This window comes from Labrus bergylta, chromosome 17 (genome assembly GCF_963930695.1).
Source record: "Labrus bergylta chromosome 17, fLabBer1.1, whole genome shotgun sequence".
Taxonomy (NCBI): Eukaryota; Metazoa; Chordata; class Actinopteri; order Labriformes; family Labridae; genus Labrus; species Labrus bergylta.
This window is the reverse complement of record NC_089211.1, coordinates 7053462-7079736: the sequence shown is the minus strand read 5'-3', so window position 1 is coordinate 7079736 and position 26275 is coordinate 7053462. Positions and strand designations below refer to the sequence as shown.

The 26275-nt window shown below is 42.3% G+C and overlaps 1 protein-coding gene across 1 annotated transcript; it reads right to left on the bottom strand.

The window, feature by feature from the left end:
* Positions 1 to 9990: 9990 nt before the first annotated feature.
* On the bottom strand, positions 9991 to 25285 carry lmo4a (LIM domain only 4a). The gene is made up of 5 exons (XM_020640067.3): positions 24967 to 25285; positions 16129 to 16376; positions 13176 to 13272; positions 12907 to 13065; positions 9991 to 12359 (listed from the first exon to the last, which is right to left on the bottom strand). Exons 2-5 carry the CDS (start codon positions 16368 to 16370, stop codon positions 12351 to 12353), a joined length of 507 nt encoding a protein of 168 aa, XP_020495723.1. The 5' UTR covers positions 16371 to 16376; positions 24967 to 25285; the 3' UTR covers positions 9991 to 12350.
* Positions 25286 to 26275: the final 990 nt, after the last annotated feature.

Below are 26275 nucleotides of genomic sequence, written 5' to 3'. Positions count from 1 at the left end.
TTAACCAGGCTTTTAACATGGTAACTTCTGCTGTAAAAACAGGCTTTTTTGAAGTGTGTATGTGACTTCCTGTGCTTCTGCAGCCAGCTTCTAGCGGACACTCGAGGAACTGCAGGATTTTACACTTCCACATCGGCTTCATTTTTCGACAGCAAAGGTTGCCACTTAGTTACCACCTCTGAAGTCCATACAGACGATACGGATCATCAAGTTTCTGTGAGATCTTGTGTCTGTAGAATCGCCACAATGAAATCTTTACAAACAGCAGGTTTCTGGTCTCGCATACTCTACCCAATCGTGTGTGTGTCTTGAGGATTTTAATGTTAAAAATCGGTTGAAACTGCTTTTATGTCTGTGGTCTCCCATGTTTTTAAAATCGGTTAAGAATTAAAAATCCTCTAGTGTGGCCTTCCTTAGTTACAGGACTAAAAGAAAACTGCTCTGACTCAGTTCTTGTCACTGAAGTCGTGACATTATAGAACTAAAGATTCCTTTGCAGTCAGAGAACGTGCACAGAAGGTCACCTGTGTGTAGGTAAAGTTCTCTCTCAGTATTTTTGCAGCGTTGATATTTTCACACCCTGCTGAACATTAAAAAAAACCTGCGACAGGAAACCTTATAGAATCTGAGCGCTCCTCCTGAGCTGCAGACTCATCTGGTCACCCAGCTGCTTTCTCTCATAACGCTTCGGCGCCTTTTGATGCTCAAAAGCAATTTCCTACAGATGACTATCACATTACATCAAATTAAACGGCGTTACCTCGCACCCAATGAAGAGGTTTATTTACTCAACAGATGGCAGCCTTATCCTGGGGAAATATGAAACGTGCCTCTCTGGATCCTGCAGGTTCACTCGTTTCTTTAACGGCTTCTTATAGTCAGGTGAGGTCTTGCTGCTGCAGATTTTCAGCCTGAAGGTTAAGCTGCAGAAACTAAAAAATCTGCATCAAATCTAAATTTAATAAATCACTAATTCATCACACAACTGTTCCCCATTGTGTTAAAAATAACAAGCTTCAGTGACTCCTGCACAGGATGAAGTGTGAATGTGTTTCAGAGCCGGATGAAAGCAGATTCCATGAGGAAGCGTGCTGTCTGTGTGTTTCCTGTTTTGCTCCTGTGAATGGGCTCTTTGTGCCCTTGGCTCGGCTGCAGAGGCTCTGATAGTGTCTCTGAAGGATCCCCGAGCTGAGAGCTGGACTCTGTCTGCAGGCTGCTGACAGAGAAATAGATAACAGACAGACAGAGGAGGGCAATGTTAAAGAGGGAAATGGAAATTATGACCTCTGTTTAGTCGAGATATCACCTTATCGTTTGACCTTTAGCTCTCTGACTCCATCAGGCTTCAATGTCTTTATTGTTAAATGCACGAAAATTCACAGACATGACTATGATAAAAACACTTAAACGCCTCAGAAGATTGTCTGTATTTTCTTTTGTCACTCTCAAGAAGAAGAAATTGACTCTCTAATCGCTTCAAAAACCATCAGTTTGTAGTTTGCTCCTGCAGCCAGAACTTTGATTTGTTGATGTGTGAAGATCAGAGCAGAGTCTTTGAGAAACTTGCACAGCTCTAGACTTCATCTTTGTCCTTTATACTCTGACGGGTCAGTCCTGTGAACATGCTAGTGTGTGTCAGTGTGTGTGTTTGAGTAAGGTTAGGGAGTGCTGGCCACCGGGTGCAGCTCCTGCGTCAACAAATGACTCTAAAGCTATTCTGAGCACCGTGTCCTCATTAAAACATTCCCCAAAGTGCCCCTCCATAAAACGCCCTTGGCTTCATGTTTAGGTGTCTAATTAGGGTCCTTGCCTCAGCCTCGGTCCGGGCTTGTGTGTCAATTTAATGAGCCAATTAGGGATATTAGTGATATTGTATCGGGACTATCAGGAGGTTTTGGGGGGTGCTGGGTAGTGTAGTGCAGGCTGAGGGGGCAGACGGAGGACAGAAGTGTAGGGTTGCAGCTCCAGGAGTGACCAGCTGTTGCAAAAGAAAAGTTTGTCATGTTTTGTAAAAAGCAGGGCAGTGAGCGTTAAGTGGGATTAAGGTCTGAAATTAAACACATTATCCTTTTCTAATTTATTGTGTTATTATGTTATGCAAAATCACGGCATCCGGCGCCTTTAAATTGCTCATTTCCCTTTAAAAAGAAAACGTCTCAGACGACGAGTTAAAGTCATACAAACCTTGAGTGATCACACATTTCACTCCCACCGCTTCCTTTAGATGTTTTCATTTACTTTTCGATGCATGGCGAGTTCATTTTTTTGTGGTTAAGGTAAAGGCTGAATATGAGACATTTTAAACATAAATATAGCAGAAATCAAGTATATCCTCTGAAAATAACTCTGTGAGTCATAACTGTCTACAATGAGTGTGACACCCGAGTCCCACTGTCTGTGATGTTGTCTGAATCGTGTTTACATGGACGGGGCGGCTTATCCCCACGCGTATAAAAGTTGTTCAATTGAGGGACTAGAGAAAAGAAGAAGAACATTCTGTACTCACTGCTTATTTGAATGTCATGCAAGTGTTTTTACATCACGGTCATTTTGTGTTAATTTACATGCAATTTAAAACTACGAGCAAAATAAAGAGCACTAGCATTAGCATGCTAACACAACAATGCATCTCGAGTTGTTTTGGTTTCTACTGGATCAAAAAGTTGCATATTCAAAAAGTCTCATATTCTTCCTTTAATGTTGTAAATGTCCTTATTTTCAAAATAAAAGTTTTTTTATCCAAACAGTGAGTAGTTACTTTACAATGTGACACGATACAACACAATACGATACACTTTATTGTGGAATACACTCCCTTTATGGAAATTTGTGTTCGATTTAAAGTGCTGCAAACATTCAGCCGTCTCCACAATTACAAGCACAAAGACATCTAGCACGTGTAAACAGATACCAGGGCAAACCAAAAAACACAACATATGTTGCACATTCCCCATGTTGCATAAGATCTGCATAAAACACATCACAAGTTTAAGTTTGACAAGTGTTGAAGCAAGTTTTATTTAGGAATGAAATACAATGTTGGTAATTGATATGAAGGAAACAAAGATGTCTAAAAATGTGTCTAACTACATCTCTTCTCCTGTGATAGTTTGAGGTGAGACAGGAAACTGTGTCAGTGACTGAACTACAGTTTGTGTGTGTTGAACTTTGTGTGTGTAGGTTTCTGTGTGTGTGTGAGTCGCTGTGTGAGCTGAGTGCCGGGCTGCAAATTGCATCTGTTCCTAATTACAGAGTGCTAATGAAAGCCTGTACTCCTGGTGGGCCTGCTGAGGACGGGTTTGGCACCTCACCGCCACTCAGAGGAGGGAGGAGAGTGATGACACGCAGAAGTCATAAACAAAATGAAATACACACAGAACACGCTGCAGAGTGACGGAGAGGTGATGGAGGGATCATCGAAGGACAGCTGCTGGACTCTGTACAATGTGTGAGCCTCTGTGTGAGGCTGCTGCCAAGTCTCAATTATAACTCCAAAGCTAATTAGTCTTCAGGGTGTAGGTGACAACAGCCATGTACTATATTTCAACCCGTCTTTATTTTTCTGTTAGACGACCTCTCTTTATACCGAAGGCTTCAAGCCCAAACCCCAAAAATCTAACTCTCTTCTCCCAGCACTGGAGAGCAGCCCTCCCCTGGCAGCCCTGCAGCGTTCTGACCCCCCAAAGGCTTCTAGAGAGCTGGCCAATCAGAAGGAAGTGGGCATGTGGGGAGGCAGGCCTTAAAGAGGCAGCAGTGAAATTAACCGTTTCAGGATGAGTCGTTGAGCTAGAGATCATCCATAGGCAGGATTTATATAAATATAAATCCTGCCTATGAAAAGGTAAATGCACAGATCGCAGGGAGTTAACATCACCACCCCCTCCCACTCGCTCCAGGTGAACTCTCCTGATTATATCCTGCTGTGTTCTCACATCAGCTCACTCTGACTTTCTGCAGGAAAAAAATACCAGGAGGCTGCAGGAGACACTCAGGATGAAAAATTCTGCTGTTTGCAGCTCACCCTGAAAACTTCACAGAGTTTTGTATAACTGTGAAAACACTAAAAGTTGGGGTGCAAAATTTGTCATTTTTCTTTCACAAATGTAGCTCTGCCTAGAAATTTGAGGCTATTTTTAAGATGGACAGCCTGTTTGTCTGTACAGGATAAAGATAATCCATATGATTCTGTACAAAATCTAAATGAAATATGTTGATTGATCCGATTTCTTTATGACTGAACACGCCCTCACCGACACCATGAACTTAGTGGTCAAGCAAGTGGGCGTTCCTATCCTAGCCCGTTATCTAAAACAATTTTTGCTACTTTTGCTATTTAAAAATAAAACCTAATATTTCAAGTATACTCTGAAGTTTGACCTCCAGCTTTATGCACATGATGGAGACGTTGGCAGCAGACGTTTGCAGCAGCACAAAACAGGACAAGAAGACGTCTGAATGAAAAGGTTAAATGAGGTCATCTTGCATTTGCAACGTGACCCTCATCCACATTTGTGTGAGGCTCAGTGTCCGTGCATGCGTGCTCATATGTTTGCAGGACTTGTGTGTGAGTCGGTCGCTCCCCCTCTTTGATCCTCTGCCTCTCGTCCTCGCTGTTATTCCAGAAGGAGGAGAACTTTCTGGAAGCTTTGCTGTGGGAGGTTCGGGGTGTAAAACTCAGGCAGGGACCCTCAATGTTGCTAATTCATTTACAGATTTAATTAGATGGATGGAGCCCTCGCCGTTATTAAAACAGAGAGGCAGAGAGTGTTGCCAGCTCTACAGGACTTTTTAATTACAACTCCACAGCCCCGCTCGCTGACGTCTGGGGAACCAGTTAATTAAAATCCTCATTATTTTACTTTTAATTAGTTCCCCCCTCTTTTGTTTCCTTGCGCCATATGGCAATGTTCCGTGGTCAAATCAACTTAATTGAGCTAATTAAGTTGATCAGTTTAATTATTCAAAGTATTCTGATTGGATGAAATTACTACCCCATCCCCCCCTCATCAACTAGCGAAAACATCCCCGCTTCACACTCCCCGTTTAACTCCCTGAAGTTTACAGCGGATCCATTTCATATCAGAGGAACTGAAGGGTAGAGCCGCTCTGACCTTTTCGTCAAAACACCAGCAGGACGTGTACGGCAGCCTTCAAGGACAAACCTCCTACAAGATGAAGCTCAAAAGAAACAGGCTGCAAATTATGAAACAATGTAAATGACAAAAACACAACATTATAAATGCACAGAAAGAGAGAGAGAGAAAGAGTGCCCCAAGGCCTTTAGGTGTCGATACCAAGTCAGGACCAAGACAGAGGCTGGGCGAGACCGAGACAAGACCATAAATATCTCTGAAAAATCATTATCTTGTGTACAGGGGGCGTGTCACTCACTCAGACCGTAACAAAATGTTGCGTCCGTAACCAGGGAATAAAAAGCCGGAGTCCGCCCAGTGTTTGAGACCAGTCTTGAGACCAAGGCCTATGTCAAGTACCACAACACTACAAAACATGTCAGAGAGAAAGAGAGTTTGGCTCTTACAGACTTTCATTTGAAGGCGGAATACTACAGAGGTAGTGCCAGAGCGAAAGCTGGCAATGTTTAACGTCATTCCTAAAACCTTGATGCACGCACAGGGACACCAAACTAACGTCATTATGGACACAATGAGTAGGAGGAGCGATGGTGGATCTTCACTACGGCGCTGTTGCAGAACCTCAGTCTTTAATCGTCAAGTTATATGAGGCTCTGAAGGTTTTGATTATCAGATTACGTATATGTAAATTCTGTAAATCCCAACGATTTCCAACGATTCGGGGGCGTGGCCTGATCGGAGGCTTATTCATCCAAATAATCCTCAAGGGTTTGGTGTCAATATGATTATTTTACTGCTCCCAATCGAGTCAGAGCCTCCCCGATCTCGAATCGTAAACACGTTTAATATTTACGATTGTAGGTCTCTCGTTAGCCAATGAGAGTGAGCAGACCAGGAGGCGTCACCAACCGGATGTTGCGTCCTTTTACAGCTCACTGACATGGCAGTGAACAGTGTCTCCTCAGCCAGGAATTCACCCATATTCTTTTTCTCTTTTTTGTTTTTCGCTGCAAAACAGAATGCAAGCCAGTACAGCCAGCTGACGTCGTCGATCATCCATACCTTCTTTCTGCTGAAGTCTCGTTTCAGATCATGTGAGTTTCTGTGAGATCTCGTGTCTGTGGAATCAGCGCTGTAAAATCATTACTGAAAATTACAAGTGTGTGGTGTCCCGGTTTGGCAGAATCACCGTCTTAAGTGTGTGCTTTCAGACGATTCTAATGTTAAAAATCAATTGAAACTGTCCTCAGATCTGTGGGCTCCCACATTCTTATGATTTGGTTACGATTTTAAAAATGTCTCGAGTGAAAACAAGCACTTCCTGTGTTCACAAAAAGTCACCTCATGTGCACAGCTGTATTTCATAAAGCTGATCATGAGTGCAGCCAAACCTCAGAGGAATGACCAGAAGAAGAACAGAAGCTGCAGGGTGAGCCGAGGTCAGTGTCAGAACTCAGGTAACCCTTTGGATCAACTTTATTAACCTGCATTTCTCCAAGCAGGATTCCTAACTTCAGTGGAGGAGTAACAGGCCGCTCTCAGTTTTTTGACTTCACACATTGTGACAAAGCCTCAGAGCTGATAGGAAATCAATTATTTACTCCGTGTCTGTGATCATGACAAGCATAAGACAAATTCATTAACACATGCAAATTACTTTAATTGCAATTATCTCCATATCTTGATAAGCAGAGAGGGGGGGTCTCCCCGCCTCCCTCCATGGTGTAAGTTGGATCCCACACTTGAGCCAATCAAGCCTCATCTGCATTTCATTAATTAACCCGAACAAATTCAAGAAGCAATTAGCAGGAGAGCAAAGATACGAGAGGAGGAGAGTCAAAGGAGAGTCAAAGTTTTCAGAGGGCACGACATCCATTCAGCCTCCTTTGTGCTCAGAGACACAGCAGAGATCAGACCGGCTCTCCAGTATTAGTATGGATATGAAACATATTCATTGCTGGTTGTAGATGCCTTACTCATCACTGTGACCTGTACACAAAATCTGAATGGCCATCCTTAAAGGTATGCAGGTATACACACTGGCTGAGTCTTATTCATAAAGCTCTTCATGGTTTAGTTCCTTCTTATTTATGTTAAAACCTCCAAAGAACCAGAAGCCACTATGCGGGGAAAGAGTGTTTAGTTCTGCTGTTCCCTCTGCAGGGAACTTTCTCCAAAAATGACTTGAAACTGGCGGATCTCATTTCACTTGAAGCCTTTGTCTCGATCTTAAAGGACAACAAGTGCAAGACAATTGGCCCGTGCCTGATGTGTAATCTGTGATCACGACTCTGCACTTTATTTGCCCGCTTGACCAGGTCACCCTTGTGAAAGAAATCTTGATCTCAATGGGTCAATTACCTGGTTAAATAAAGGTTAAACAAAGTAAAAAAAAAATAGAAGGACTGCATAAAGCATGAACGGAGTGACAGTGATGTCACTTATTGGTTTCTGAGAGGTGGTTATGAAGCCCAGCGATGGCGGTCATCATATTGGAAATGCGGTCTCTACCAGAGGTGGGCAAAGACATCAGCTTTGTGCAATGTCATAGAGTTCCTGAGAGGCCATGATGACTTAGAAAACACAAAGTTACACGTGTCTGAATCGAAGAATCGACAAATAATATTACAAAACAATTTTTTTTTAACTTTACAGCCCATCAGCCTCCTCAGACTAGAGAAATTAAAGACAGTCTACCTTCCACCCGTTGGACCCTCCTTATGTCTCAGCTGATACTCTCACACATTGACAAAACTCCTGAAAAGTTCCTGAAATGTTCAGGGTGAGCTGCTGCATGTCGTACCACTCTGACTCTCCAGAATTTTCCCATCAGCCCCCCCCCCCTTAGTTACCAAACTTCCCGCTCAGAGTCGGGGTGAGCTAATGTGACAACGCAGCTGGAAATAATCAGGAAAAATTTACCAGGCATGACTCCCACTCAGCATTTTCTTTAAATTTACTCGCTTTGAAGTTGAGGGTCAGTTTGAGTAGCAACCCCACCTCGTCGTCTGTGCATGTGTTAGCTATCTTCTTATGTTTACACCTCGCTGCCAAATATTGGCCTGACAGTTAAACTACAGCGATTTAAGTCATTTTTACAGATCTGTGTGCACGGCCGTTGTTGTCAAAACGTTGTCGTCTGAACGCTGAACTTTTTTTAAAGGTAACAAAAGACGATTCAGTTTTCAGTGCAGTGGATCGTTTTTGTGTAAATGTGGATTCAGTTCAAGTTAGTTAGATCTCATTTCCATTTTCTGTTTACCTATTGAGGAAGAGGAGCAATCTTGAACTCTACTTTCCCTCTTTTTGTTGGATATCTTCATTGTTTTGAGCAGCTCTGCTTTTACAAAAAAAAAGCTTTAATTCCATCTGATTATTTTGGATCAACAGCGTCCAGGGTAAAAGAAGAAAGAGCGAGTGTTTAAGTGCAAAATAAAATTGTTACAGGTGTTGCAAACAAAGTGTCACCATCTACACTTGAAGCCTAAATAGCAGAAAAACAAAGTTAGCATGTTGCTGTTATACCAGATGCTCACAAACCTGCAAATCATTTCAGTGCAACACGTTCAAGTCCACATGTTTGCTGCTAATGCAACAAGAGTGGACAGATGTTAAGAGGTGAACATCACAGGTTGCTGCTTTTACTCGTTTTTCCAGGTGAGGAGGTTGACTGCTAAAAGCTTGAAAAGAAGCAAACAAGAATTGAGAGTGAATGTAGCTCTGTTGGCCGATGGGAGCAGCACTTTCTTTGATTCATTATTTACTCTGAGCCTTTTTATAGAGAAGAGAAACAGCCAGACTAAACTAAAGCTCTGCAGAGGGAACTTTGTGTGACTCAGGTTTGGAGTCATGAGTGGAGCAGCAGAGGAATGTGTTGAGCCGGCCGTCGTTCTGAAAGAGCACTTTGAAACAGGACCATTAAAAGCCTCATTGTTGCTGTGAATGTGAAGCTAATTGGACTAACCCTGTGAGAGGAGCCGCTCGGCTCTATGGGCCCCGTTAATTTGAAGAGTCACAGCTGGCTACTCATGTGTGCTTCAGTCTCTAATTCTGCTCTGTGGAAAGCCACACCAACAGTATGGAACAGGAGCGATCCTAAAATTAGCGTGGAACAGATGATCCTGTAGTTTCCATGCCAAACATACATATAAAAAAAGGCTAATTAAAAAAAAGAGAGACGCAGATTTCATGCCAGAGAGCAATCAGAGAGGAGAGTTTGGAGAGATCACAGACCAGCAAACATGTTCAAAATGTGGAGTTAAATGTTTTAATTTGAAAGGAATGAACTTTTTATGGTTTAAAACAATACATATTCTGAGTTTGACTTTGTTTTTTCCCCTCAGACAGCTACAGGGAGCACAAACCGTGGGCTGCCTGGTGCCCACAGGAAAAGTCTCCCTCCCTTTTAATTAGACCAGCTCACCAGATTAGGCCTCATTAGGCTGCAGCACTGGAGTGCAGCTAAAGCCCATGCAGGCCTGCAGCGCATCTCGCTTTAATTGCTTCTGTAATGGTCTCGGCTCAGGCCTTTGAAAACCCATTCCTGTGGGTAATCAGCCATTTTTGTCTGAGGAAAGAAGAGCGTTTCTACCTCTTCACTCAGGCTGGAGCGGCTAACTGTTACCCGCTGCTAACTGTAGCTTTAGCCAAATTGCAATCACACTTTCATCACGTGTCAGACGCAGCTGAACGGCTGAATTATTATTGTACGCAATCACTTTCTTTCCATGAACAATTTAAATCCATTAACTTTGACTTTGAAAACACAAATTGCAACACAGAAAGCTTAATTTGAACACTGTAGCACGAAACAAAACAGATTATTAGTCGTTTTGAACATTTTCTCTTTCTTCTCGTGTTCATAAAACATCAACAGAAACAGGACTACTACTGCATAAAACATTCAAAACAGTTTATTTAGCTGCTGCTAAATCTCTTGTAGCACATTATTTCAAAACACAATTTAAACACTGAATGAACCACGAGGTCAAGAGATACACTTGATTTTAACTTTGCATAAGCGTCTGCATAATGGCTGCCTCGAGTCACCTGTGTTTGGATCATCAGCTGCGTGTGTCGTCAAGCTAGCTTAAAATGATGCAGACACAAGATGCTGTTTGTACATAACAGAAGGGGCAGTGTAGAGGGCAGAGGGGATGTGACCATAGGCTGTAAATGCTAGTGGATGAAGCCTGAGTGACGTCGATGGCGGTCACTATATTGGAAATGGGGTCTCAACCTAACGACAGGCTAATTGCTGAGGTGGGACTTAAGCCTCCGGACAAACAGCTACACGCCCCCGTCTGTCAATCAGGTTAGCCACGCGCCTTATTTTGAAAAACTTAAAATCTAAATGGATGAGTTAAAATAATTCATCACCCTTACAGTGTGTGCTGATCGAGTCATGAGCTAATCAGACCTATTCCATTTTTTGAACCAGGCTATAAACATGTTCATTTCTGCTTTTATGAATGGGTGTGTATGTGACTTTCGGGGCTTCTGAAGCCAGCCTCTAGTGGCGACTCGATGAACTGCAGGATTTTGTTTATCCGCTTTGGCTGCATTTTTCGACACTGGAGGTGGCCGCTTGGATGTGACAGAGTCAACAGCAGAGGGGACATCAACAGCAGAACGTTTTTAAGGACAAGCTGACAAACAGAGTCCCCGATAGCCACATCAGATCGTTGTGTCACTTTGTCAAACTAGCTGACGACAGATCAGTTCTGTAAAATGGAAGTCGCAGAAACCTGAAAAACTAAATAGAAACATTGTCAGTGTTTTGTTTCAATGAGTCACCCTGTTAACTGGCGACTCTGGGCCCAATGCATTTGATGCTGCATTTTTATTTATTGAGTTTTTCATCAATACAAATCTGGTTATTACACTTGCACAATATCATGAAAACTAAACAAAGAGAAATTTTGACACAGCAAGTATATCTCCAGCCTGATAAGTGTTCATGATGTCTGAGGCTACGATCAACAGCTGAAGAGGACGAGAACATAAAGAAACGCTGTTCATATGGAGCACTGTTTGTGTCCGCCCTGTGAGGCTTTAGCTGCAGTTAAGACAAAGATATCAGCTGTCTACAAAGATTTCATCTAAAGATTTCAGTTGGTGGCAGGAATGTAACATCAGAGACACACTGTGATCAAAAACAAAGCAGAGATTAAGGTTGTTTTCACACTAGGCACGATATCTCCCCCCTCCGGTCTGCGTTCACATTAGTAACATCTTTCTGGACTCGAGTACACAGTCTGATTCAGCAGGTGTCAGTATGCACATAGTTGATTTGCAAATCGGCTAAAAAGCAGAAAGAAGAAGAAGCTACCATGGCAACCACTCGCGGGCTGAGTCCATCCTGCTTACTGTGGATGTTTTTGTTATTTCTGAGACGCCAACAACGACCATCGTCCTACTTCCACATCTAGCGTGCAGCTCAGAGGAGGAAAGGGGAAGAGACAGAAGATGTTTAGAAGTTATTTAGCGGTTCACTTTCTTGTTTGAGCAACCGGTGCATTCACAACTCGAATACACATCAATCGTGCTTGAGACCAACTCTTCAAGCGGACTTGTGGTTGGTAAGAGTACGGTATGTTTGTGTTCACACTGATCAAATGAACCAGACTTTGGGGTCAAGCGTACTCGGATCTGGGCCCGGGTTCCTAATGTGAAACCACCCTGACATTTGCATGTTTCACAAAGAATCACACAGAGTGAAAGCGTCAGTTATCAATACAGAGGTATTTTTGTTCAGCGGCCAGTCCGAGAGCGGAAGGAAAAATCTGGTATCTCATGTCCGGTGAATCAATCCAATTTGTCATCTTGTGAAGTTGCTGATATATTCCAGCTCCTGCAGGAGTCACAAAGCTGTCAGCGTTTTCTCCTTATTCAAGGTCCACTGCGATTGGTTAGCTCATACAACAGGTCCATTATAGTGTTTATGCATCGTTAGCCAAACCAGTTCTTCTCAGTTATATTTCTGTAGTTCACAATAATCCCCACAGAGAAGAGTCACAAAGAAGAAAGAGTTGACTGTATAAATAAAATCCACCAGTCTCAGTATCCTCCTCCGATTGCTAGATCACAGGCCTGGTCCAGATCTTCACCTGATGTTGAAATCTGAACCACCAGCAGCGACGGTCCATCAGAGGCGAGGAGGGTCAGTCAATGGCAGGATTTACAGGTGGAGGATGATGATGAAGAGACAGGAGAAAGGTGGGGGAGAAGGCACACGATTGATTTACGTCCTCGTCCTCAGCAGACCTGCAAACGGAGGTCAGAAGAGCATGTTACTTTTAACACCTCTATCGATTTGTTCCAACCTGTTTTCAATTACTGATTTGAAAAGACGCCTTTACTTTGCAGAAGAAAGGATGCTTTGAAGCATGGCTGAGGAGGGAAACACGGCAAAAACTAAAATCTTACCCAGAGTATTTGTCTGATTTCTAGTCAATAATATCTCATTTCACTTATCATCAGCCACATTCACCTGATGAATCTAGATTTGCATCTTATTTCAGGATATTACGAGCTAAACAAAGCCCCAAATTGCTCGTAATGAATGAACAAATATGCCAATGCACTGAGCATTGGCAAATTTTACTTTTGTTATATTAAGATCATCCCATTTCAAGACACTTGACAATTAAATTTGTTTGTTGCGTTGCCTATTTTTAAAACATGCATTACAAGCAATGCAGGCTGCACAGCGCTGTTGTCACGGCTAGAAGGTTCCCCGTCTGACAGGAGCCTGTCTGTGTGGAGTTTGCTTGTTCTCACTTGCTAACTTCAGCAACACCCGTCCCCTCACCTTCTGGTCGGGCATCATGCCGTTGGCCTGCAGTGGAGTTGGATGTCGGCTCAGCAGACCTCCACCCGGCCGGTCGTGCTCACAGAAAATGGTCCCGTTGATGTAGTGAAAACGATCTCCGGGGACCAGACGGTTCCTGCAGGTTGCACACGTAAAACACTGGAGAAAAAAACGGCGTTACAGAGTCAATCAATGGATCTGAACTCATCATAGCAGCATGATAGTGTGGTAATATACATGACATGAAACAGATATATGATTGCACTCACCTTTAGGTGGTAAACATTACCCTGCGCCCTCATCACCATCTCACTCGCAGGTATCGACTGTCCACAAGCACTGCACGCTCCGCTGTGTCCAAACAGCCTGCAAGTGAAACCACGGCAACAGACTGTCAATATAAACAACAACAACAACAACAACAACAAATCTGTCTGTATTTAAAATGATCAGCATCTGAGCCAGAAACCAGAATACCTCCTATCACAAATCTAAACTCTGAACGTATCTTTTTCAGTTTTTAGCATTTTTGGACGCTCAGGGATATCCAGTCATCAAAGTCGGACTTGAGTTTTTTTTTGTTTCAGTAACCAAAATATCCATTCAGCTCGCCTCAGCTCCACCTCTTCCTTTGCTTGGGGCGGCTGTGGCTCAGTGGCAGAGTCGGTCTGGGGTCGGGGTTTGATCCCCAGTTTCTGTAGCGAAATGCAGTTGAGTCTGACACTAAAACCCAAGTTGCTCCCACTGCTTCATCTGCGGCGTATGAATGGGTATGAATGGGATTAATTACTTCTGATGGTCACTTTACACAGCTGCCTCTACCATCAGTGTGTGAGTGTGTAGGTGTGACCTGCGGTGTGAAAGCACTTTGAGTAGTCAGAAGACTAGAAAAGCGCAACATAAGCTCTAGCCCATTTACCATTCTCGATCAGCCAGAGATGCAGCGCTTCCAATTTATTTTATACAGTCTACATGTGGAGAAAACTTCTATTTAGCTGATGTAACAGGCTGCAAGAGAGTCTCCACATCCATCTTATAATTGAAAAGACGACCACCGTAACACCACATGAAAGACAATCAGGAGCATTTTAAAATCCACCTGAATAAACGTCTGAGTTACTGACCCGTTTATCTTAAGAATAAATGTGGAAATCTTTGGAAACACAGCCTCGCTGTGCAGTGAATCCAGATTTAGATTAATTTATCTCGTGAGAGTTGTCCTGAGAAGCCGTTCTATTATTCCTGGCTTCATACATAAAGTCTGCTGTGTTCCAGTTCTCCTCAGCAGACCTTCAGCTGTGGTTTTTCCACATCCACCTCTATGTTTGCCCCGGAGATGACGGCGCCCACAAAACCAGCGTCTGTCTTACACCGCTCCAGCTCTTAGACACTAAACAGCACACCATCTACAAATAGCACAAGCTAGCAGAAGCCAGTTTTTAACAACCATCATTATTTTCATTATTATTTCCAAACCTTTCTGTCTTTGATGACTAATACTTTGGTTCTCTCTCCTTCCTGTTTCTCCTCTGTTCTGACTCTTGCTAACTCAAATTTGCGAACTAGATTAAATTAAGTGATGTTTGCATACTAGATTTAGACCTTGAATATCACAGGTACAGTATGAGTATAGATTATGTTATATTTGACACAAGCAGAGGTGCTGCTTGTCAACAGGCAGCTGCTTGGGGCCCCAGGCCAGTAAGAGGCCCCAGAGGGCAGACAAACCTTAAACCAAAGGAGTTGCTCAAAATGTGCAAAGTCTGCAATGACAGTAGGAAACCTCCCTAAGGGGCCCCCATCTGACAGCACTTCATCTTGTGCTGCTAAGCGTTGCATGCATTACTGCTGTGGAGACTTCAGTTTGTCAATGTAAATCACAGACAACAGAAAATTTAAGTTATTAATGTTCTTTATAAAGAATTTAAAAAAAACATAGAAACTCCATACAGAGAGGCTCCTCTCCAACTTATTTAAGACACAATTGTGATGAATGCTGGTTTGGAGAGGGGGGCTGGGAATTTTAGCCTGAGGCCCACGCAGAGTTTGAAACGCCACTGGACACCGGCAGGATGAATGCTTCAGGCCAAGATGTTTTTCTTTTGAAAGGCGGTACATCAGGATAGAATTACAGTAAGTGTTTTTTTTTTAGAATTAACTTCCATAACTCTGTGTTGCTGTGTTAAAACATTTGTGCTTCTGCTTCAGTTATTTATCCCTGTAGGTTTTCTACTAGCTTCATACAGACTTCCATTTTTGATAAGTTTCATGGTAAGTTTCACATAGCAGATCTAAGGTCAGCTGACATATCTGTACAAAAGGAAACCGACCCAGAGTTCTTGTTGATGGTGAAGACCATTAAGTGTACACAAAGGAGGATGCGTATCCTCTTCCTACTGTTGAACAAAATTTAAGCCAAAATACCCCCCTGACGGGCGCTGACATTTTGTGGATTTGTAGCCAGAGTCTATATGGTTGATATCGGCGGGTGGAGCCAAAAACAACATTTAAAGGCTTAAGATGCGATTTTTTGATCCAGCAGATGTCGCCCTTGAGCACCAGCATGAAACCAAAACAACTTGCGCTGCATTGTTGTGTTAGCATGCTAATGCTAGCGATCTTTATTATGCTGGTATCTTCACACTGCATGTAAATTTACCTGAAATGAGCGTGATCTAGAAACACAGTTAAGCAGTGAGTACAGTATGTTATTCTTCTTTTCTCTAGTCCCTCAATTAAACAACTTTTATACACGAGGGGAGGAGTTGGCCGGCCGTCCTGGCGATGTAAACAAAGTGAAGATAGGACTCGGAAAACATCACAGACAGTGGGACTCGGGTGTTACACCCATTGTAGACAGTCATGACTCAGAGGATTTACTTGATTTATATATATATTTATATATAAAGCATATTAAGCTTTTAACTTACAGATAAAAAATTAAAGCTCCCTCAGGTGGATTTTCGGTTTGAAAGAGACCCTCACAGTTATGGAAAGTTCAGTGACTCTTGTGTTAGTGTTCATTACAGACGGGTCGTCTCTAGGGGAAGAAACAGCTTAACTCTGAGGGTTCGCTGAGCTCGATGAACTGAGCATGTCCCTCAAACAACCCTCTCATTAACTTTTTTTAGTGGAACATTTGAACATGCACAAGAGAACATTGCTCAGCCCTCACTGGACATAGTGATGACCACAGAGTCATCACAGCGCGGTATATCTGACCTGATGTAGTCGTTCTTGCACAGGATCATTCCTCCCTTGCTGTAGCAGGTGCTGCTGAACTCTCCCAGCGGCGCGTGGCAGCAGGAACACTTGAGACACCGCGTGTGCCAGTACCGCTCCATGGAGAAGAGCAGGAAACGATCCGCTATGCGATCTCCACAACCCGCACACGACCTGCCTGCCGTCACACCACCACCGCCCATCACCGCCAATGTGGGCGCCTCCACTCTGCTGTTCACCATGGCAACCTGAAGACACAGAGAGAGGAGAAGCAGGTGAGTTTAAGTTCCTGTAAACAACTGATCCCATCACATATCTGCACTGGAGGTATGTGTATCATTGTAGTAAGAGCATGCATGTATAATAAATAAAACTGTGTACATTTAGAATATTCATTACTGTCAAAGTAACAGATTTTAAATTGTGTTTTTACCAGAAAAAAAAACATTTTTGTGACATCATCAAGGTTACGTATGCTTGGATGTATCCACACTATAAATCAACAAGTGGTTAAGAACATACGAGACGTTAACACGAGAAAGCAGTTTCATTATTTGCACATCGACCGGGCATGACCCACAGGTCGCACTTTACCAACATCATCACCTCCACCAGCTTGCTGTTGGTGAATGTTCTGAATATTTCTCTCGTCAGCTCACTCGACGCCACGCTTAATTTTAACCAATGGGGGTTTGCAGGAAGAATTCCATCTAAGTCTGGGTGAAAAATATCTTCTGTTTGCCTCCACATGTGCAGCTCACTCTGAAAATGTCCGGAAATTTTCAGGAGTTTTGTGCAAGTGTTGAAGCAGTTTCATCTTCTTTATCTGGTGCGATATATGTTTTTACAATTTCTAAATATCACTGCCAATATTACTGTCAATAATGCCATTACTTTTGTAAAAAGCTCACTTTCTTCCTTTACTTTATGAACTTCTATCGATATCCTATTTAGGCACTGTCTCTTTGCATTGAATCAATAGACTGTAGGCTAAATAAATACTGAATCATATATAAACATGGACATACTAAGTGATGTCAACCTTGTCGTCTGAAGCAGAATGCTGAAGCCCAAACATACTGTCCCAACCTAACTAACAGTCAACTTATTAAGAGACAAAGAGGTGAAGCAGAGGAGGGCACCTGCCTGTCAGTCAGATCTGCCATGCCCCTTATTATAAATAACTCTCAGCCTTCATGAAATCAAAATGGTTGAGTTATAAAGAAAATTCACTCTTGTCAAGTGTGTGCTGATAGAGAAATGAGCTGTTCAGACCAAATTTGTATTTTGAACCAGGCTGTAAACATGTTTAATGTTCTCTGACATAAACAATTGGCTTTTTTGAATGGGTGTGTATTCGTGCTTTCACACGAGCACAAAAATCTCCTCAAGTTTTTCGAGATGAGCTGCATGTGTAAACGCAAACAGCCAAATTCTTCACTCTCCTGCCAGCCTGCTGCCTTCTTGTTTCTTTATGATCTCTTTCAAACATCACGGGAACCAACCTCAGACTTGCAGAAACTGAAAAGCTTGTGAGTACAGTTGCTATAGCTGCATCCAGAAACATGTACAGTACTTCTGCTTTCCTTGTTTTTCCATTACACTGCTCTGATTTCATGCACAGCTGGGAATGATACTGCTTTTTAGTACAACAATCGCAGAGTGTGTGCGCACACACACACACACACACACACGCAATGACTCAGCATCGAGCCTCTTCAGACGTTTCCAAGATTTTATCATTAGCGCCAACAACAACAGAAAATAATTGCGGGTCCAGATTTCATTTTCCAAACGAGCAGCAGAATTGGTCCTCTCCGAGCTTCTCATTTCAGCACAGACATGTTTAGCTTTACGAGCGACCTTCCCACAGATTAAGTGAGCTTGCAGCAGCTGGTCTCTGCAGCGAGGCGGGCCGCCCTCAGTACCCTCACTCTGCAGAGACACCTGGCTCTAATCAGCCACAGGAACACCATGTTAAGAAGCCCAAGGCTGCTTTTAACCACAAACAGACTCCTGCAGAAGGACGAAACCTTGCTATTAGAGCTGGATTATTCATGAATGAGCTGATCTATGAATGACTGAAAGGAGGCCGACCACTTTCTTCACTTTTTAATCCTTAAAAAACCAGCCACTTCAATCCTCACGGGCTCTTTGCCAGTGTTAATCTCACCTTTTAGAAGGCTGAGATCCCTCTATAGTATTACTTATTACTTACTTACGTAAGTAATTTACTTATGGTAAACTTGAAACAACATTTGAAAAGAACTCTCAAAAGTTAAATCAACATCTTTCCGAGGGTCAGAGCCATCTCAGCTTCTTCCACGTTTTGATTGAAGAAAGAGAAGCTTTGGTTCCACTTCTATTAAAGTTTATGGATGCACATTATAACTCCTTCTTATATAAAGACAAATATTTTATTTGAATTTCACTAAAACGTTTAACTTCAGGGTAGAAAACCTTTTACATGATGCTAGCTGATAATTTCAATGTGATGTTTTGATGTTTGAACGTTCTTTTCCCCTGATCTTGACTTTGTCCAGCAGGTGCAATTTACTCAACTCTATCTTAAAGGGATACTTCACCCGTTGAAACATGAATCAGTATTGACGTTGGGTCATATATGTAGTAGAAAAGGGAAATACATTTTGAATTTGAATTTGTTGGTGCCTTCTTGGCCGAGAAAAGGCAGAAGTGTCTTTTTGGCTCATGTGGATGAAAGACACCAAATCCCAGAATGCACAGCACCGCAGGTTTACAGACATATTTATTTCAACACATACGGCCGTTTCCTCAACTGATTCCGAGATTTCTTCCAGAAGGAATTAGCATCTTGGAAATTCCTGTCAGAAAACAGACTCTATGTCTGTGTCCAAACAGTGAGAGCACAGACACTACCAGTCCGCCCCAGCTCCTCGTCTTCATCGCCGCCGACAGGCAGGTCTTATGTCTCGCGTTGTCACTAGCGTTGTAGTTTCACCCTGCTAACCGCAACAGCTTCCAATGAAGCAAAAATCGTCATCCTTTTCAGAGTTAGAAATACAAATATTTCCCATCTCAGGGGAAAATGAGGGCAGGATGCACGACCATTCAAAAATACTACCAGGTTTCAAAGCTGTGTGAGCGACACACACTGTACGGGGGGTGACGTTTTTGACAACTCATCCGCTTTGATTTGATGAAGGATAAGAGTTTTTCACAATAAGGCGTGTAGCTGACCTGATTGACAGGCGGGTGCGGTGTAACAGTTTGTCAAGAGGTTTAAAACCCGCCTCAGCTCCAGCTCTCAGCCTGTTGTTAGGTTGACTGAAAGTTAGACTGAAACAGCATTTCCAGCATGGAGACCGCCATCGATGGGACTCCAGCGCCCCCTGCAGGAACAGACAGGTGACGTCACTCAGGCTTTGACCATTAACACTTACAGTCTATGGGTGGACGTTTATATCTGTAAATTGCCCAATGCTACTGGAAAAAATACATTTCCCATGATCTTTAAAAATATCCTAATGCCAGAGCTGTGACATCATTGTGTGGGCGCAGGAACAGAACACAGCCAGAAACCTGCAGAATGAATCCAACGTCTACAAGGATTCATTCAGATTCTTGAATTTATCACAAAGATATTTGCACTGTGACTTCTACATTTGAATCAATGAATGTAACGGGTTGTTTTGTAACATGACTATACATTCATACAGAGTACACTGGATGTCTGATGTCACTCTGCGCCTCTGTGGACTCTGGCTGTTTTCCCTGAATCTACTCTCTGTCCTCCGTGCCAGATTCCTCTGAGCGGCACATCACCAGCCGTGAAATCAATTAGCGCGCCGAGCGTGCAGAATACAACCTCGTCCAACACTGTGGGATGTAGCTGGAGCAAACAGCGACATGAGGACTTCTGCTTCCTCTCTCTCTCTGTTCTTTTTTTGTCATTTATCCCTAATATCGGCGGTTTAAGGAATCCTTAAATCTCTCAGAGTATGGTGGAACCTCAAGCATTTCCTCAACTTCAATATTCTGTTCCACATGTGAAACTAATTGCAGAAATGCAGCCAAAGTAATCATCCTGCAGACACCTGTGATAATTCGAGACGTTTCCTCACATCTGCCAAACACAACTCTGATTTCTTATCCAATTAAAATGTAAATCCTGCATTTAATTATCCTCTGCAAAGCAAAGACTTGATTTGGTTCCCCTCTCAGACGTGGAGTCAGATTGGAAAGTCTCAAAAACAAGTTGTTCAGAGTTAAATTACAGAGGTGTGTACAATTAGAGAGAACACAAGTACATGGCTAAATTTATGATCTGACTCAAAACTTTAACTTTTCTATGCGGCTCAGAAACCTGCTGATTCCAACAACCCTACACTATGAAAATGACCTGAAGGAATATTGATCTGAAGTAATATATAATAGCAAGAGTTTTACATATTTTTGCAGGCAAAAGCTAAGGCAACGTCTTCAGTGTCATCAGGTAGTATAGCTGATGATGATAGCATCGGGCAGTATTATTGTTCGCTGCAAAAGATCAGGGTGTTGATCATGAAAAGGAGCAGGTCGTTTGCACCTCTGCTTGCTCACAAAATGATACAAAACACTTTATTAAACCTGTATGCGTGTATCAAACTTCTCTGTGCAGAAACATAATCGCAGCACAATAAAATACACAAAAACACCTGAATGTGGTCTAAAGCAGTGGTTCTCAACTCGTCTAGCGCCAGGACCCACCAACAACTCCTCCGTGAAAAATCGGAACCCAAATGTTTTGACATTTTTTGACCAATCCGATTTATTTATTGAAATTTTTTTTGCAGTTTTTTCAATAAATGTACCTCAGTCAATACAAATCAGGTACAAATGTGGCAGAAGCAACAAGCTGAACAAAACGACTAAGGTTTAAAAAGTGCTTCACAGAAGTTTTTTTCCAGGCACACAGTTGCGGCCCACTGAAAATGGCTCCGCGACCCACCTCTGGGTCCCAACCCACCAGTTGAGAACCACTGGTCTAAAGTCAATGCTGCAACGCAGTAGAAAAATGAATTCATGATCGAAAACAAATTAATTTGAGCTTAAAGCTGAATGTGTTTCGGATGTCTCGGGTAGTCAGAGTTCTGTGAAGTCTAAGTGGGGTCACTCAAGACCCACAAAAGGTTTGGGGACCACCGGGCTAATCCCCATGTTCACTCTTGTTTAGCAACCCTCCACACACAGAACAACGTGCTGGTGAATCATCACCCTGCTTTGAACCAGTTAAACTGACTGATGCAGCAGTCGATAAAAAACAGGAGCTAATGAAGAGAGACAGCGCTCACTGCAGTCGGGACACACTGATGAATTACAGGCTGTTTCTGCTCGACAGAACCATTAACGTCTCGTTTTACCCCACGCTGAACACAGCTGACTGATGCCTCTGACAACATCAGCTCTCACACGGGGCTAACTATGAGCTCCATGAGACGAGTTCAACTCCTAAACTTTTTCTGCTGGGCGACCGATGAACATATTTCAAGACCCCAACCACTGACCCTACACATCAACACATCAACATACATTGATGTACACTAATCACACTGTCAGTCATCCTCTCTGCTAACAAATCCTCTATATTTATTTAATTAAATTTAACATTGTCTGCAAAGAAACGGGAAGAAAGGGAACTTCAGTGTGACAACAAACTGAAAACACTAATGAGCAGCTTTTTTACAGAGGAAGCAATTAAAAGTGAAACTGCAACGTGATTTTTTTTTTTTTAACAACAGTCAAAAGGTTTAAACAGATTTTTTTTTTTTAAACTGAGTCCCTGAGGATGAACAACTCCCTAAAAACAAAATATGATGATAATCTTCTTGTCAGATATTGTTCCAGTCCTGCGATGGTTATAATAAGTAGTGTGGGCGACGTGTTTCATGCTACAGATCCTCTCCGTCTTGGTTCAGCTGTGAGACACTCTCAGGTCAATGTTCAGATTCGATCTGTGTTTTGTTTTGATTGAAGCGACTGCAGAGTGTAGCTGTCTTCATGACCCACTGATGTACAAGTGAAGCTGAGGGCGAGACACGACTCGTCATGATGTCTTCTCTTTGTTATAGTATGTTGTGTTACGTCTGCTGCAGATTCAATGTCAGCCTGACGTTTACCTGGAAGTCACTAAATTTGCTGTGCTTTGCGAGCAGTGCAAAACAGTGTGCACTGATTTAATTTGCCTTGCCCCCCCCCCCCCCCTCCACCATCATCACTTCATGCTTACTCAAAGCAAGTCACAAACTTTTGATACTTCCAAGTCCATCGGGTTTGTTCTAAAATTTGCAAACTAACAATTGTGTGCTCCAAAAAAAGTTTTATTGAAAACACATTCTCAAGATTGACCTTCTCATTTCTTCTGGACGATTCAAGACGATGATCTCGAACCACTCCACCTCAGAGTGCAGACGTTGCCCTTTAGATGTCCTCTTTTCATTTGTTTTGAGTTTGCATTTCTCTATATGTAGGAGTTTTGTAAATGAGGGGAACTACAACAATTTTCTCTGCTTAGATGGAAGCTTGAATGAGGAAAACATCGCGGAACATAAATGAGGTCAAATATCTATTTTAAATGTACCTGGATGGTTTCTTTAAATGACTCTGATGTATAAATACCTGAGCTTTAAAACTCATTTAAAGGCTTCATTCTATGAGTCCAGTCTGCCGTCAGACACAGCTCTGCTGTTTTCCCTAAATTGAGGGAAGACATCTTAATTTACAGCCGGTTAGATGTGGAGCAGTTGAAATTTGGGCATTGGGCCATTTTCCATTTTCCAGAAGTGATTACCTCCTTCCCTCTTTCATACACTAATTAAATCATGAATCCTCCACACAGACACACAAACATGCACACACACACACACTCTCCTTCAGAGGGATAATTAACAAATAACCTCAGCTCAGTCATGTCTGAGGGGAGTGACTAACTAAGTAAGCATGACCGCTGGCAGCAGAGACACCAGAGTCCAGGACCACAGAGAGGGGACTGGTCAGACTGGGACGGCACAGATTTCCACCTCTGCACAAAGACACACTGTTTCCCTTGTTTAATTAACACCAATGACACCAGCTCCTGTGGCAGACGGATCATTTGCAAAAGCAGACTACACTCACATTTGTCATGACCTTTCAGTGCTGTAGATGCACGCAGAGCAAAATGATTCAATCACAACAAGAAAAAAAAAACTGCTCTTGTGATTTGATTCAGGAAAAGCTGGAATGATAATTTTTTGTAAGAAAGTTTTTTTTGTATGTAGGTTAAATTAAATTCAAATAATGATGATGATGATGTGACATTTGTTATGGTCTGTGACTGAGCTGGACAGTGCTCTAACTCCTCGGAGGCAGAGGCGCTGCTTGTCAACAGGTAAGGCAGGCAACAGCTTGACCCAGACCCGTAGGGGTGACAAACTCTGAACCGAAGCAGCGGCCGAAAATTTGCAAATTTTGCAATGACGGTCGGAAACCTCCTTAAGGGGGCCCAATCTGACAGCACTCATTCACGTTGCCCTGCTAAACGTTGCATGCATTATTCCTGTGAAAACCAAAGTTTGTCAATAAAGAAAAATGAAGGAGAATTATCCGTATATAGGAGAGAAAAAAAAAAGAAAAGAAAAAGGAAGAGGAGTAAGCGTCGGGACACTGGCAGTAGAGGTGGGCAAAAACATTTATTTATGTAAAAATCGAGGGTCATAACTTCACAAAATTGTTTTTTTTGGGGCTAATCATCCTGAAGTATGTATCAATTCAAAAATATACTTTGAATCATGAATCCAGAATCGTCTTGAATCGAAAATAGATTCTCAATCGAATCTTGACCTTAAGAATGGAAATCTTGAGATGCCCAAAGATTCCAACCCAAACAGGCAGGCGTAGTGATGAACGCTGGTTGGAGGACCCCCCCCCCCCAATTAATTTTTGCCTAGGGCCCCAACAGACTCTAGAATGGCCCCTGCTCAGAGGACAAACTTTAAGCAATACTGCTGACGTTACAAAATAAAGAAAAAGAACAACAGATAGACAAAGTGATGAACTTCAACCCCAGTGCACGGCACATTAAATTAACGGGTTCAGATGTTGATATGACCAAAATATATATATATTTAAATCATTTTGTCAGATATTCTGATTACATAAGTTTCCATAGAGGCGAGGATGATTTGTGCATCACGTGTCCTCCCCCCTCAATAAACAAAACATTAAAAACACGATGATAGACATTTGTTTTGAAGCTCTGCAGATCTGTAGTAATCATCATTAAACTGTTTCCTGGCACATTTGACCTCTTAAGAGAGTGTAGCTCCTGCATATTAAAACTACAGAGATTCAGACTGTAAGATTCATTGTGCAGCTCTTAGGAAAAGGTTGCCCGTGGTAGCAACTGTAAATGTTTGGTCGGTCAAATACTCCAAAAAACACAAAACAAAACCCCAACTATATCCAGTTTGCAATGAATACAATGAAATGATGAGCAACAGAAATCAGCAAATCTTCATTTAGGACAAGTTGCAATCAGGTTATAAAAACATTTTTTTTAATGTAACGCTCTCGTGACCTACTTATAATAAATATGCAGTTTAATTATTATAACATCCATTAGAATAGTTTTGCAATGATTTGATTATGACGTTATTATGACCATTGTTGTTGTTTTAAACGTGTTGTTACAATCCTAACTCTTTCAATAAGATGAAATAAACTGAATATTACAGCTTCAATGTTTTCATCAAAACTGAGGATAAAACGTAAATAAACATCTGGGCGGCAGGATGACAGACCTGTCAGGAGTGACGTGTTAGAGACAGGTACCGGACTCACCTTCCTGCTGTGGACTTGAGGTCTGGTTGGAGGACTAGTTTATGAATCCGCGGAGTCTCACAGCTCCTCGCCCGTGCAGCTGAAGTTCAAACGGGATCCAGACTCGAAGCAGCAGAAAGATCCGAAAAACTTTTCAGATTCAGTGTTTTTCTCCACAGTCCGCTCCTCGTCCGTCTGCGTGGATCAGCTTGAACACTTGAACCCGTCCTCTCTTCTCCCATTCAGGAGGCTTTTAGAGCGGGACACAGACTAACAGTCCGGGATCGGTTTAGGTTTCTGCTCTTGTTCAGCAGAGCTCTCAGACAACAGAGTGAGATGTGTTCACAGTCACTTCAACGTTTTAATAACTCACTCCTCCACTGACGTAGAAAGGGGGCGTGGCCTTCGCGTCCTGTCAGGATAATGGATGACTGCTATTTTGTTCACAATCAGCCTCATTATAGAATTTCTTTCTCTGAACAAATATTATCACATGTGCTCGAAGACGTAATTCCATGCTTGGAGGAAAACAGCCATTCTTCTCTATGGTGGCCCTGAAGGACCACTACACAAACATGTAGGCTAGTTGAACCCCAAATTTGGTGGAATGCAAAAAAAATCATAAAACACAAAAACATTTTGTCAAATGCAAAAACGTTTCTCTATAGGCACAGACATTTCTGCTCACTCAGGTCACCATGTTGTGGACACTGAAGCTTCAGTGTTTATCCAGCTCTGCATGGGTCTGTAAACCTTTCTGTGTTCTAACCTCTCTCCATTTTTCAAAATCATCTCCAATATTGATCCTAGTTTGAGCACGTTTCTGCTCACTGATGTTGTCTTTATTTTGTTGCTCCCAAGTGGCCTAAAAAATACAAAATAAATAAATCTGGTTTCAGGAAAAAACTCAAAGCATGTACATCATCATCATAAAGACTTTCTAATGTTTTGTTTCCAGTACTCTGTAGGACCACAATGAATAGAAAAATCACTTTATCGTCAATATGAAGTTTAATGTGAGCTTAAATAGAAATATTTTCAAGTCAAAGTTTTCATAAGCCACCCCATGCACATCTTAAAAACACACATTTAAGGTTGCAGGTTTTTAGACTTTTTAATACTAAAGCTGATGTCAGGGGAAACAGTTATAACCACATTGTCTGTTCCCCGTCATCGCCTTTAATTATGTGGTTATTTATAGTCGCTGTGTGTTCCTCTGGTGGTCTAACTCTTCACACCAGCTGAGGTCACGTTACACTGCTCAGTGATCCACAGTCCCACAGCTTGTCATGTTGATCGTCTTATTTACGAGAAGAGGAAGAACACAGCT